General features: G+C 34.9%; 1 protein-coding gene across 2 annotated transcripts in view; it reads left to right on the top strand.

Annotated features, from left to right (window-relative positions):
* LOC128018133 (C-type lectin domain family 4 member A-like) overlaps positions 1 to 14099 on the top strand; it is a 40926-nt gene that overhangs the window by 6810 nt on the left and 20017 nt on the right. Inside the window, exon 4 of one of the 2 annotated variants that reach the window (XM_052603501.1) lies at positions 13092 to 13428. In XM_052603501.1, coding sequence (XP_052459461.1) covers positions 13092 to 13239 — 148 coding nt within the window. In that variant the 3' untranslated portion in view covers positions 13240 to 13428. The remainder of the gene's footprint in view (positions 1 to 13091; positions 13429 to 14099) is intronic. The other variant, XM_052603498.1, reaches the window with a different exon arrangement.

The raw sequence follows: 14099 nt of genomic DNA, 5'->3' as shown, positions 1-14099 counted from the left end.
ATAATTTGAAGTGAATTTTTATTGATATTTGATGTTTTTTACTGACACAAACCGGTGATGGGATGAAGTTTGTTAAAACATGACTGTCATGGTTTTTGTTGGTCAGAAGTTTATTTTTGCATAAAGAGTTCTGATCCTAATGATTCAGAGTAGAAATAAACTTAATAAAGAAACTCAAGTATTGCCTCATGTTCCACTGCACCTAATGATTTGTACTTTTGGAAATGAAATCACTTCCTGTGTAGGTTCAGGGTTTTAAATTATAAAGCAAAATGTTAAAAATCACATTTCATGAAGACACAGAGACTAATAGAGATCAAGACCATTTCTCAAAATGCCAAAATGTCAATAATAAAATTCATTGAGGACACATCTGGACCTCAAACACAGAGTCACAGGCAGGATGACTCTGCACAAATGCAGTAAGCAGAAGGTTTCTTTTGAAGCAGAGATGCTGTCAGTAAGGTTTGAGGAACTAACAACTGTTACACAATTTCAGTCACTGTTTACCATAAACACAGTTTCTGATTTTAAATTAAGTGTATTAACATTTTAACTTGATTATTTTAAGCATACCCTTAGCAAAAAGTAGTATACTTTAAGTTTATTTTATTAAGTTTACTTAAGTAAAGTTCAAGTATACTTTTAAGTATACTTTATGTAACAAGTATACAAAGTGTTCTAGTAGTATACTTGTAAGTGTACTGTTTCAATACTCCTTGGGACTAAATAGGCCAACTTTCTAGTATATAAAATATACTTTTAAATATACTTTAAGTATAACAGTAGCAAACTTTGAGTACACAACTAGTTTACCTCTATGTTTGTAGTTTGTACTGCAATTACAATAAAAGTGAACTTGATTTGCTGATAGTTTACTAATTAAATACTTTGTACACTTATACTGCAAGTATACTCATAAGTTTTCTTTAAGTGAAATTGATATCAACTTTAAGACTACTATGTCCCTATTTAGGTTTGAATTTGTATACATTTTGTTACATGAATATCTGAGCATCCAAAACATACAAAGACGTCTCAAACATTGACGTCTAAATCCAACGACTGTTTGACGTCAAGCTACAATGGATTTTGGCTGGAATAACCCCCAACAAAAAAAAGGAAAAAACACGTATTACCAGCTTCACTTATTACTAACCAGTTTGACTTTGTTTCTGTCAGATGTCTACATAAGTTATTTTTGAGAATTTACAGAGGTTTAGATGTTGACGTTTTATTTGAAAATGTTTGGTCACCATTATTGTGATCAGTGTTTGCTTTAGTTGGGTAGTTTGACTCTTGGCTTAGTAAGTTTGTGGTTCTTGTAATAGTGTTTACCAAAACACATAATTTGTTATAAAAGGAGCCATAAACAATGATGAGGTGATATAGTTTTCATCCTCATGAAGAAAAATGATTGAGGAAAGTTTTTTTTTTTTTTTTTTACAATCATTGACCCGAAGTGGTTATTTATTATTAATGAACAATATTCAAGAGATAATACTTTCTTCCCTCAGATTAGACATTCTGATTTTAATTTTTAAATACATTATGTAAAAAACATTGTTGTAGTGTGGTGCTTATTCCAACCAAAATTCATCGTCTGTCTGATGTCGGAGTTTGACATCAAACAAAGTTGGGTTTGGTTGGCTTTAATTTTCAACCAAAATATGACGTCTGACTGATGTTGGATTAGTTGGAGTCCAGCGTCTTCCTGACGTCACACTGATGTACTGCGCCTGCTGGGTGTTGTTTCTTTTTCTTCTTCACTTGTGTATTTTTGAAAATTTTGTACAGAAGATGCATACTACCCTCTACCATAAACCAATGAAAACACAGATTCTAGGAGTATAGCTCAAATATATTTAGACTTTTTGTAAGTATAAGTCAAGTATACTTAAATGTAATTAAGTATATTTCTGAGAAGTACATAAAGATCATTTCTGAGAAGTACATACAAAGTTAACTAAAAGTATTCTTTCCTATTTTTAGTTTAAAAGAAGTATAATAGCACACTTGAATAAACTTTATTTTTCGTAAGGGGTAATCATATGTTTTTGAATTCCTATTTAACTTCATAGGAATTCCAGATGTTTGACATTATAAATAAACATAGACTTTACTTACAGGTTGATTTGTTATGTTATCTAATAATATTCAGTGAATAGTTATCAGCTGATATGTATGTTTTGTTCATGGAGCTGATCTGGTCATTATCAACACTGAAGAGAAGCAGGTGAGTTTGTGTGAGAGTCTGTTAATGAATGAGAGCAATCACACTTATTCCTGTTGTTCTTCACACAGAGGTTCATATCTTCAGTAGTCAAGGAAAGAGTGTGGATTGTTTTTTTCTGACAGAGAGAACAAGGGCAACATGAAATGGGTGGATAATTCACTACTGAAACAAGGGTAAGAGCTAAAACACTCACAGAAAATTTCCTTTTTATGAGCCCACGACAACCTTCAGAAGACACAGTCATGACAACAACCACAGGTTCTGTAGAACTTCCCTATTAAGATGAACCAGCTCGTAAACTTCCAGTGAAGCTCATTAGATGTTGTGGTATATAGAGACCTCACAGAAACCACTTCTGCCTCCTTCTCTTCAGAAACTGAGAAACTAAATAATTGCAACACCAAAACGTGACATTAACATAGTTTCAGGTTATTTTAAAACAAATAATTTTATATGCTGATCCTGTTCTTACAAAAAATTAATATTGGTTTTGCTACACTAATCATAGTTTAACTATGGTAATTACGTCCAGACAGCAGCAGCCTGGAAGGGTAAATGATTGAAATACTTAGCTAGTAAAGCAAAAATGTAATCATACAAAGTTAATTATTAGTGTTATAACAATTAAATAATGCATTGAATATTTTGAAAAAAAAAAAAATACCTTCAGCCAACACAGACTTGCAGCTGTAGTTATATCCCTGTCTTTGTCCATTGAGCCATGTATTCTCTATAGGTTTTCAATGGGGCACAAAACATTTAATGTGCAATTTAGTTCAATTTACTTTCATCTTCTGGGATATTCTGCTTGTCTGTAAATAGTAGCCTATGTGTAATATTATTAATATTAATGCATTGAAGACATGAGAAAATGAAGGAAGAAAACAAAATGTGAAGCATCTCATATGTCAGTGTCAGTTTAAAAGCTATCTTTCTGCTCACTGTTAAAAGGTTCATACACTTGGGGTGCTGAAGACAATTCTCACACTGGGATTAATATGATTCAATAGAGAATTTGTACACCTGTAGGAACTGATTACAGCAAAAATTCAGTTTATTTCTCAGTTCAGTTTTAACCAGGGTTGGGAATGTTCATTGGAAATGTTTGAGGTTATTGACTGAAAAACAACAGCAGAACATCTTCTGCTCATTGACTCGAAACTGGAGGCCAGAGTCAAAGATCTGACTTCAAGAAAGACCAGTTACAGAGAGAAGGGTCCAGTTTGTTTCTTCATGTCCACTGAGTTGAAGAACTGGTCTGACAGCAGACAGTACTGCAGGGATCGTGGAGCTGATCTGGTCATTATCAACACTGAAGAGAAGCAGGTGAGTTTGTGTGAGAGTCTGTTAATGAATGAGAGCAATCACACTTATTCCTGTGTTTATTCACACAAAGGTGAAGAAATGGCAAAGGTCAATGCAGGTGCTGTTCAAGAGAGAAACTTTAATTATTTCTCATGATCTGAGCCTAAGGATTTAGACATTTTTATATGATGGCCAAACAAATAATAGGGTTGTCTGTGATTTCAAAAGTCGTTGTGGGTGTATGGCCTGTATGAGTGTGAGATTTCCCGGCCTCAAGTGGTGTCCCATTCCAGCCCTGCGTCACGTCCTTCAGTCCCCTTCACGATTTACTACTGGAGTGACCATGATCTCCACCAGAGGGCACTCCATCCATGAATTTTGATATTTACCCAGGACTACATTTTCCACAATCCTCTGTCGGACTCATAAGTCACCTGTCTCTCATCATCTAATCAAATCATTCACTCATTCACTAATCCCTATATGGTGTATGAAAGTTGAGTGCACTTTATCATCAAAGAATAAATGAAAAAAGTGAGCGAATTCGGACACGACTACACAGCATGCCCCAGAGTCCGCAGAAAATTAACATATGCCTACCCATCTGAAATATTGGTATTTTTTTTTTCCTTTATGAATTGTGCCACTGTTCACTTGTCACGTTTATTGTATTACTTGATTTTAAAACTAAATGAAAAAAAATGAAAAAAACACTGTCATGTTTTTATTATTATTATTATTATTATTATATGTAAAAAATAAAATAGAATAAAAACAACAGTGACATTTATTTGAACATAAAATATAAAGATAACATAGCATACGAATATAAGTATATTACAAATGAAAAGTGATTGAGAACCTACACAAGTGTATGAACATAGCTACGTTATTTTAAAACATTATTTTGGCTGGTTTCCAGTCAGTATCGAGTCGACTCCTGAGGTAAATCAAAATGTACTCCTTTTTGTTAATTTTCGTTCTGGTGAAACTTATTTTCCTGAGGAGAAGAAAACATACATTTTCAAAAAGAGCAACCGCTTCAATGCGTGCTTTGTTAGCTCAAAGATGCCACCTCTTGGTAAGATATTAGACGACATACATTCAGCTCTTAACCAAAATAACTTATGACGATGAGCTTCCAGTTCCTGTAAGAAAGACCTATCCAGTAACCAATGTTTTCTTATAAAAATTGGGAGAACAAATTTGACATGTTATATGATCTTATGTTGACCTACAGTCAAACCAAAAATTATTCGGACACTAGATATACATATGTGGCAGAGAGGAGGACACTAGGACCTGGGGAAGAATTGGGTGAGGCATGACAGGGGTGCTAGAACTAATTGTCACACAAACAAGACCAGGTGAAACAACTTATTTAAGATAAGCCAAACGATCAGAAGATGAGAAGGTGAACAGGAAGCTGGGCTCTTTGTTTGTTCAGGGGGCGAGATGATTCAGTGCATAACGCAAACTGCTAAAACAAGGTAGTAACTGCTTTTATGGTTTTGGTTAGTATTTTTTTAAGTATAATGCTATGATCCTTGTTTGTTTGCAGCATTTTGATTCATCATGAGCGGGGCTGATACTGATGCATTATTGGAAGGCACAAGCTACTAAAACAAGGTATTAATATAGTTAATTGTTTCTGTTTTAGAAATGTACTAACGTGCATTTTTATTGTAGGACTGGCACCGATTGTTATCTGTTTAATTTAGAGTTGGTTTCTTACTACTTATTTTATATGAGGTTTTAATAAGTTCTTGAACTCAACTGAAAGTGTGTTTTAAGTGTGACATAGGGTGTCACATAGGTAAATGCTGTGGTGATGTAGTGGTTTGTTTTGGAGTATTAAGTCTTCACTCCACTTGTACCTCTGTGTACTGCCTGGGTTGGTTTATTTTGTCTTTTCGATTATGTGTTTTTTATGCCTATAAGGGACTTGTGAAATAAAACTGCTCCGTAAAAGCGTTTATACCTGAAGTCCTCACTGCTGGTTTATTCTATATACATTGTTTACCTGTAAGCTCATTAACTGGGCAAGGTTACATATATATATATATATATATATTACATTTATTCATTTAGCAGTTCTGCCTTACGTTTTGCCTTCAGCTAGAGCGGTGACCGTTATTGATGGTTCCCATGGAGACGCGTCATCATTGCTATCTGCTTTTATTTACTAATTTTATTCAAAAGTTCACAAATTTGTTAGCTATAGCAGGACATATCTAATATTCCGATTGTCAAATCTGTGCAAGTGGATGTCTTTTGTTGTTCAAACACCTTTTATACCGCTCGCATTAGTTGAGCTGTATGTGCAACGTATTAAGTATCTAACGTTATCTTATTAAAGTACCTAAAAAAAAAAAATACATTATTTCACTTCAGGCTCAATTTGAGATTATTATTTTTATCAATTTTTTGTTCTTTTTCCATGAGTTTGCAAAGTGACGAAAAATGAGTCAAAGCATAAAATGTGATGTTAATAAAATACATTTTAACAGTTAAACTTAAAGCCTGGTTTATTAGAAAATTATTTTTATTTTTTTTCATGAGATAGCACACAAAAAAAAATCAATTAAGAAAGCTTCTCTGCTGGCTAGTGCTTAAACACTTCATTTTAACTACGGTGTCATTATGACATAAATAGTCATTTACATTAAGTAGCCTAAATCAGTAAATGTATCACAATGTATTTCTAATACAGGAACGGTGTTCTGAAAAATTGGGTTTCTGAGATTTTCGGTGACGCTGGGCGGAGCATACGTGAATATTCATGAGTTTCCTGTTTCGCGTTAAAGCGATACTAAATATTAGTAGCTAAGTTTTCACCGGATCACAAAAACTGTTCAACAGGTTCAACAAGGTCTTGCGTCTCTCAACTTTCTCCTCACAATATCCCACAGATTCTCTATGGGGTTCAGGTCAGGAGAGTTGGCAGGCCAATTGAGCACAGTAATACCATGGTCATTAAATCATTTACCAGTGGTTTTGGCACTGTGAGAAAGTGCCAGGTCATTGTGAAAAACGAAATCTTCATCTCCATAAAGTTTTTCAGCAGATGGAAGCATGAAGTGCTCCAAAATCTCCTGATAACTAGCTGCATTGACCCTGCCCTTGATAAAACACAGTGGACCAACACCAGCAGCTGACATGGCACCCCAGACCATCACTGACTGTGGGTACTTGACACTGGATTTCAGGCATTTTGGCATTTCCTTCTCCCCAGTCTTTCTCCAGACTCTGGCACCTTGATTTCCGAATGACGTGCAAAATTTGCTTTCATCCGAAAAAAGTACTTTGGACCACTGAGCAACAGTCCAGTGCTGCTTCTCTGTAGCCCATTCCCTGCACACACCTGTGCACGGTGGCTCTGGATGTTTCTACTCCAGACTCAGTCCACTGCTTCCGCAGGTCCCCCAAGGTCTGGAATCGGTCCTTCTCCACAATCTTCCTCAGGTTCCGGACACCTCTTCTCGTTGTGCAGCGTTTTTTGCCACACTTTTTCCTTCCCACAGACTTCCCACTGAGGTGCCTTGATACAGCACTCTGGGAACAGCCTATTCGTTCAGAAATTTCTTTCTGTGTCTTACCCTCTCGCTTGAGGGTGTCAATGATGGCCTTCTGGACAGCAGTCAGGTCAGTCTTACCCATGATTGCGGTTTTGAGTAATGAACCAGGCTGGGAGATTTTAAAAGCCTCAGGAATCTTTTGCAGGTGTTTAGAGTTAATTAGTTGATTCAGATGATTAGGTTAATAGCTCGTTTAGAGAACCTTTTCATGATATGCTAATTTTTTGAGATAGGAATTTTGGGTTTTAATGAGCTGTATGCCAAAATCATCAGTATTAAAACAATAAAAGACCTGAAATATTTCAGTTGGTGTGCAATGAATCTAGAATATATGAAAGTTTAATTTTTATCATTACATTATGGAAAATAATGAATGCTAATTTTTTGAGAAGGACCTGTACAAATTTCTGTATGTTTTTATTTATTTAAGATTTATTTATCATTTGTTATTATCATTTTATTTCCAATTTTCAAATATTTCCTTTATTTTTATTGAAGATAAATTCCTTTCTAAAGTGATATGTGGTGGGAAAAGGAGTAGCCTAGAACAAGTTTTGGTAGAGGGCAGCCTCAAACTCAGGTCGCTCATATTAAAACCATCCTTCCCACATCTTTTACCCACTGCACTACTGATATTACAGATAAATGGACATCTTTTGCAGTGCTGTTTGTTCCATCCAGGGATTGGTGGGCGGAGTTAATGTAAATAGACTCTGCCAACAAATGATTTATATATTACTGTACTTATATTTGTACAGTACAATATTTTTATTATTCAATATCTTTAAAATAATCTGTTCTGTATAAAGCACTATAGAGATAAAGGTGACATCACACAGCATTTTCATGCTATGACTTGGGGGGTGTAAACATTTTTGACACAGCCATGCTTGCACGCTTACTAGACTGTCTCATTCTAGCATTTAATGCTAAGAAAGGGTCTAGCCTTGAAGCCTCAGAAGGAAACATCATCATTAGACTGCACCCTTATGCACTCAAAAAAATAACTCATTGGACAAACTCAATTTAATTGAGGGCAGGATTTCCATCTAATAAATATGTGTAGACCCAACTCATAAAAAACTAATTCATGTAATGAAATGTAATCAAGCTGGTCCAACTCAATTTTGATACTAGGAAGAAAAAAACAACAACTATGGAAATCAATGGTGGCCCAGAACAGTTCAGTTTCCCATATTCTTTAAAACATCTTCCTTTGTGTTCAACAGAATAAAGACATTTGTACATGTTTGGAACAACCCTGGGATCTGTAAATGATGAAAATTTTCATTTTTGGGTGAACTATCCCTAAAAAGACATAAATGACTATCTAGAAATACACAAAAAGTGTGTAAAAAAAGCATGTAAGAATTTATAAAAAGGAAATGTACTTTTGTGTGTGTGCGTGCCTGCATGTATTTTCAAATAATTCACATTATTGCACATCTCATGCAAACAGCTTGATTTTGAGTTGCAGGATCTTTGCATTCAAGTCCATCAAAGTTCATTAGGTTTTCTGGATAAACTCGAAGGTGTACTTTAGGTTTTCAGGAGAACTAAGATCAAGAGCATAAATGAGACTGATTGATGAATGCCAGGATTACGCAGTCTAAGTTGCTCAAAACCTTAATGCCCTCGATCACAACTCCGATGTCTTCTGTACAATCTCCTCAGTGGCCTGGACAAAACACAAAACACTTTGGTTAAGTAAATTTGACCCTTTATATTTTAAAAGTAATCAGCAAATTGCATTGCTACTTTTCAGTCTGAAACTCAACATCTTCCTTAACTTCTTGGACTGTTTGATTTGGCAAACACAACATTCATAGAATATCAATAATAAGCTTTTCAATAGTGACGAAAATGATGTGACATACAGTGACCCATACTTGGAATTCGTGCTCTGCTTTTAACCCATCCAAAGTGCACACAGACAGCAGTGAACATAATGAAACAAAATCTTATTATTCCACTAAAACATTGTTTTATTATGAAATGAAAATTTAGCATTTAGTAATAATCAATCATATATTATAAAACACAAAAGTATTAACAGATTTGTTATATAAAAAAAAATCCCTTACCACATTACTCCTTGCAGAAAGAGTCTGTATCTTCAGTCAGGTTGATCATCAGGGAAAATCAAGACTGAAATACGCCAAATGCAGAAACCTTTACAATAACTCTCTCTCTCTCACACACACACACACACACACACACACACACACCATATTCCAGCATTGCAATCTTGACATCGCAGGTTCATTAAATTAAGCTTCAGAACTAAGAAGGGGTTACAGATTAGGTGTCCCTATAACCAGCATATCTAACAGTATTTCCAAATTACATTAAGTAATTTGCACGCGGGTTTTATACATTTTTATGCCGTGTATTCTCCGTGTATATTCATGCACCGAACAGTTACGTCCATATCGTTTCGGTTCAATACAAATACATGTACCGTTCCACTCCTAGTTCTGATGTAGGCTTACCCGTCTGTCACTTGCTCTGATTTACCATGGGCAGGGATTTTATGGTGAAATGTCTTATTTTTCATGCTAGGCAGGTCAAATTTGATTAAGAACAATGCACTGTGGCCAATTCAGCGTTAGTGACGCGGCAAAAAATAGACTCGCACCGAAACAATCGCGGCGATCACAAGCTTCCAATTCATTTTATGACCGATATATCGATCCAGATATCAAGCCAATTAGTTAAGAACCAATTTTGCACAGTTACAGGCACATTCTGAATCGTTAGACTAGTCTAACCCAGGATTTGCAAGTTGCGGGAGTAAGTTAAGCTGTCGAAGTGACACTTGGAACAATTCACCTCTCACAACTTTCACTGCTGTTGCATATTTCACTCAAAATTATGAAATAAGTTAAACATTCTCTTACAGTTAGGTAAAATCTTTATTACAAATACTCAAACAAGATAATACTTACCAATAACGAATACGACATAGCAGTCCTTTCAGCGGCAGACGAGAAAATGGCGGACACACACGCTCTCTGTGCATGTTCTTCTCTGAGTTTGTCTTGCACATGCGCAAATGGCTTGCTCCGAAGCCAAATTAATTTGAGTTAAGCAAATTAAAAATCTCATAGATAACACTATTTATACATTTTACGTTAGACTTATTAAATAAATATATATATATATATATATATATATAAATAAATATAAATAAAAATATATATATATATATATATATATATATATATATATATATATATATATATATATATATATATATATATATATATATATATATATATATATATATATATAAATAAATGTGTCGTACCTAAGAAGGCCTTGAATAATTTTTTTGAGAAACACCTATAGGGTTGACTATACTTATTCCTCCCATCCTCATGTGTCAATTAGAGAATTGAAATGTCTTTCAAGATGGCTTTATCTGATCTGTTTAATGGGTCTAAGGCTGGAGGACAGAGAAGTGATGAAATGAGGAAGCATCAGTTTGAGTAGTGAGAAGCACCCAGTGCACTTGCTGATGAGTTTCCTTTTTAAGGTTGTTTGAGTACATTTGAGTGTTTAAAGATTCTTTTTGTCGGCTTTTGAAGCTGATAACATAAGGTTGAATGTACAAAACACAAACTAAGTAGCACGGCTCTGCTGAGAGGTTTTAAGTGTGAAACCACTTCCGCTGTAGACTTAACACTTTTGAAGATGCTAATAAATGTTTCAAAGACAACACCTCATCTGTGAAGACGTACTGTCCGATACAGTGGATAATGGATTTAGAGGATATTTATGCAAATGTTGAACGCAGAGATATTGGGAGCACAACTGGAGCTCAAACTCTGAGTCACGGCCAGGATGAAAGAAAAGATCTAAAACACAGTAAGAAAATTACTTGAAAGTAAAAAGGGTTTTGAAGATGGTGTTGTTAATATTGTCATTATGTGGAAATGAGAACCGTCACATACAAATATTTATTAGAGTGAAATATCAATGTTTCCATTTTACTTTTACATTTCTATTTACTTTTTCAAAATGTTCTTGTTTGCATATGTTATAATAGCAAATGCAGATGACTTATAAAAACATACTTATATACCATATAAATGCATGTCCATTACCAAAAACAATAGTAGATTACCATTCAGAGGTTTATCTGAAACTTAATTTCTAATAAAATGAATAGTGATCAGTTATCAGATAGTTGTGTGTTTTGTTCGTGTTTGTCATGAGGAAGTAGATATTTGGTGTTGATCTCAGTGGGTCTCGGGCTCATTTGTATTCTTCTGCTGGTCTTCATCATACTGCTCAACATCACCATCACAGCAGAGAGAGACATGATAAAGAGTTACAAGAACACCGTTGAAGAGTTCAATCAAACCATCAGCAGCTTACAGGACAAACACACTGATCTAACACAGAAGAACCTGCTGCTGGAGACCAAAGTCAAAGATCTCACTGCTGAGAAAGACCAGTTACAGAGAGATTTTGACTCTTTGAATAAGAAGGGCCTAGTTTATTTGTTCATGTCCACTGAGTTGAAGAGCTGGTCTGACAGCAGACAGTACTGCAGGGATCGTGGAGCTGATCTGGTCATTATCAACACTGAAGAGAAGCAGGTGAGTTTGTGTGAGAGTCTGTTAATGAATGAGAGCAATCACACTTATTCCTGTTGTTCTTCACACAGAGACACATATCTTCATTAGTCAGTGAGAGAGTGTGGATTGGATTGTCTGACAGAGAGACCGAGGGCGTCATGAAATGGGTGGATAATTCACCACTGAAACAAGGGTAAGAGATAAACATCACTGTGTGTTTATTTTAGTCTTTGATTCTCATTATAAAATCCCAACCTTCAGAAGAAAGCAGAAGAGAAAACTCTTCCACAAACAACACAATTAAATACGGAAGTTCTAAGCGGCCATGCATTATAGTTTTTTAATATATAAATTTATATATATATATTATAACGACTGAATTTTCTCTAAGAAATTACAAAACTGTGCAGGTGGCACTACAGACCTGAATATAACTGATGGGGCGTTGTACACTATCCACTTTACTGTACGTGGACCTTCCTCGTGATTGCTATAATTTGTGCAGTCTTGTTCATTACTGACATTTAATTAATTCATAAATGTTAAATGGACGGGATTTAACGTTGTAGGCTATTTTTGATGTGCTTCTTTTCTTCATTATTAATCTTTATTGTTAACCATATTGATGAGAAAGGTGATGTATATGTAAAGTGCACAGGCTAATTTAATTCAGTTTTGTTCTATAACGTAATCATTTTTTTTCTACACACACACACGCACGCACACACACACTACACAAACACACACACTACACAAACACACACACTACACACACACACAATGTGGGAAAATTAAAAGTGAGTTTAATCCAAGCAGCTTTAAAAGATCTTAGAATAGTTCTGCATCCTTCTGAAGTGTTTGCGGTGTTGCCATTTAAACATGTTAATTACAAAAACAAACATTTGGTGTACGGTCTCTGGAAAAATCAACAGTGATTGATCAGCCTTTATTTATGCACAGTATTGTAGACGTTATTACCTAGGAGAAGCAAAATTTGCTGAAATATAGGCTACAGTAAGAGCACCTGCATGATTGTCCATCAAATGCTTGTCAAAGTTGAGTTTGTTACTATAGCAACAGTAAAACTGTTATGTCCTTATAACAAGAAAACAAACTTTCGTTATGTCGAGGTAACAAGAAAGTTAAGTCGTTATAACGAGAACACAAGAAGGAAAAAAATATAATGCATGTTAATTAGGACTTCCGTAATTAAATACATTTTACTGTAAATTCTATAGAGAAAACTTTTATTCTCTTTTACTTGTCACTTCTGCTCCAGCTTCTGTACTACTTTAGTCTACTCTTGAAACATACTTTTATACTGATTATTGTTGATTCATTCATTTGTGCTTCTGAAAATCTGAACATTTGATACATTTTGTTCAGGTTTTGGTTCAAAGGTGAGCCAAACAACGGTTACAATGAGGACTGTATTGAACTGAATTATAATAGAGAGGAGGCGGGATGGTCCCCACTGAACAGCTGGAATGATGATTCATGCTCTGTGAAGAAAAGGGGGATTTGTGAGAAATAGGGTTCAACCTTTTCTTATGGTCTTGCTTTTGTTTTCTAATATAATCATTCTTATTGTAAACGCATAAGTTCTTATTTAGGTCCCTGCCTTTAAAATGAAAACAATCAGCAGATCTTACATTTGTTAGAAGGACAATGTGTAATTTTCTTATTGCTATAATAATCTTTATTTCTGATGGCCTGAATTTGGGTGATCTAGGACACAAAACCTCTGATGTGTTCATGTTTTGCTCCATCACAAGCAGCTCTATATTAATATAATCTTAGTTCAGCTGTTATCATGATCTCATTTGTTGATCTGAAGTGTTGAGGAGACAATCACAGTAAACTACAGAAGTCTAACTTGTCCAGATTAATCTGATTCACTTTCTTATTCTTATATTGAGTGTCTGTAATTGCTTTCTCTCTGAATAAATTTGCCAGTTACCATGTAAACTGCATTGTTATTTTCATTTTATATTTAATTGTTATCTTATGGAGAGATATTCTCCAATTCAGCAGGAGGCAGCAGGGAGCAGGTTTATCAGACTGAAGTGTTGAGCTCCAAAGTGAGTTCCAAAGCTCAAGTGTTTTTCCGCCAAAATATAGATATTTGTGTTTCAATCTTCCAAAGCGTATTTGATACTAATGTAGTTCCATAGATTTAGAACTTAAATTGATTCCAGCTAGTGATGGGAGAAAAGACCATTTGAAGCTTCCTATCAACTGAAATAATTGCTTCGAAATTAGATTCACGCAAAATGAAGCGCTATTAAATACATGCTGGAGACGCCTGCTGGTCAAAACTGTGTAAATGTAATAAACCCATGTCAAAAACATGCAGAAGACAGCTTTTACAAAACCAATGAAAGTGCTTTATAA

This window comes from Carassius gibelio, chromosome A1 (genome assembly GCF_023724105.1).
Source record: "Carassius gibelio isolate Cgi1373 ecotype wild population from Czech Republic chromosome A1, carGib1.2-hapl.c, whole genome shotgun sequence".
Classification (NCBI taxonomy): domain Eukaryota; kingdom Metazoa; phylum Chordata; class Actinopteri; order Cypriniformes; family Cyprinidae; genus Carassius; species Carassius gibelio.
Note: the sequence above shows the minus strand (reverse complement) of the source record. Positions and strands in the feature narration are given on the sequence as shown.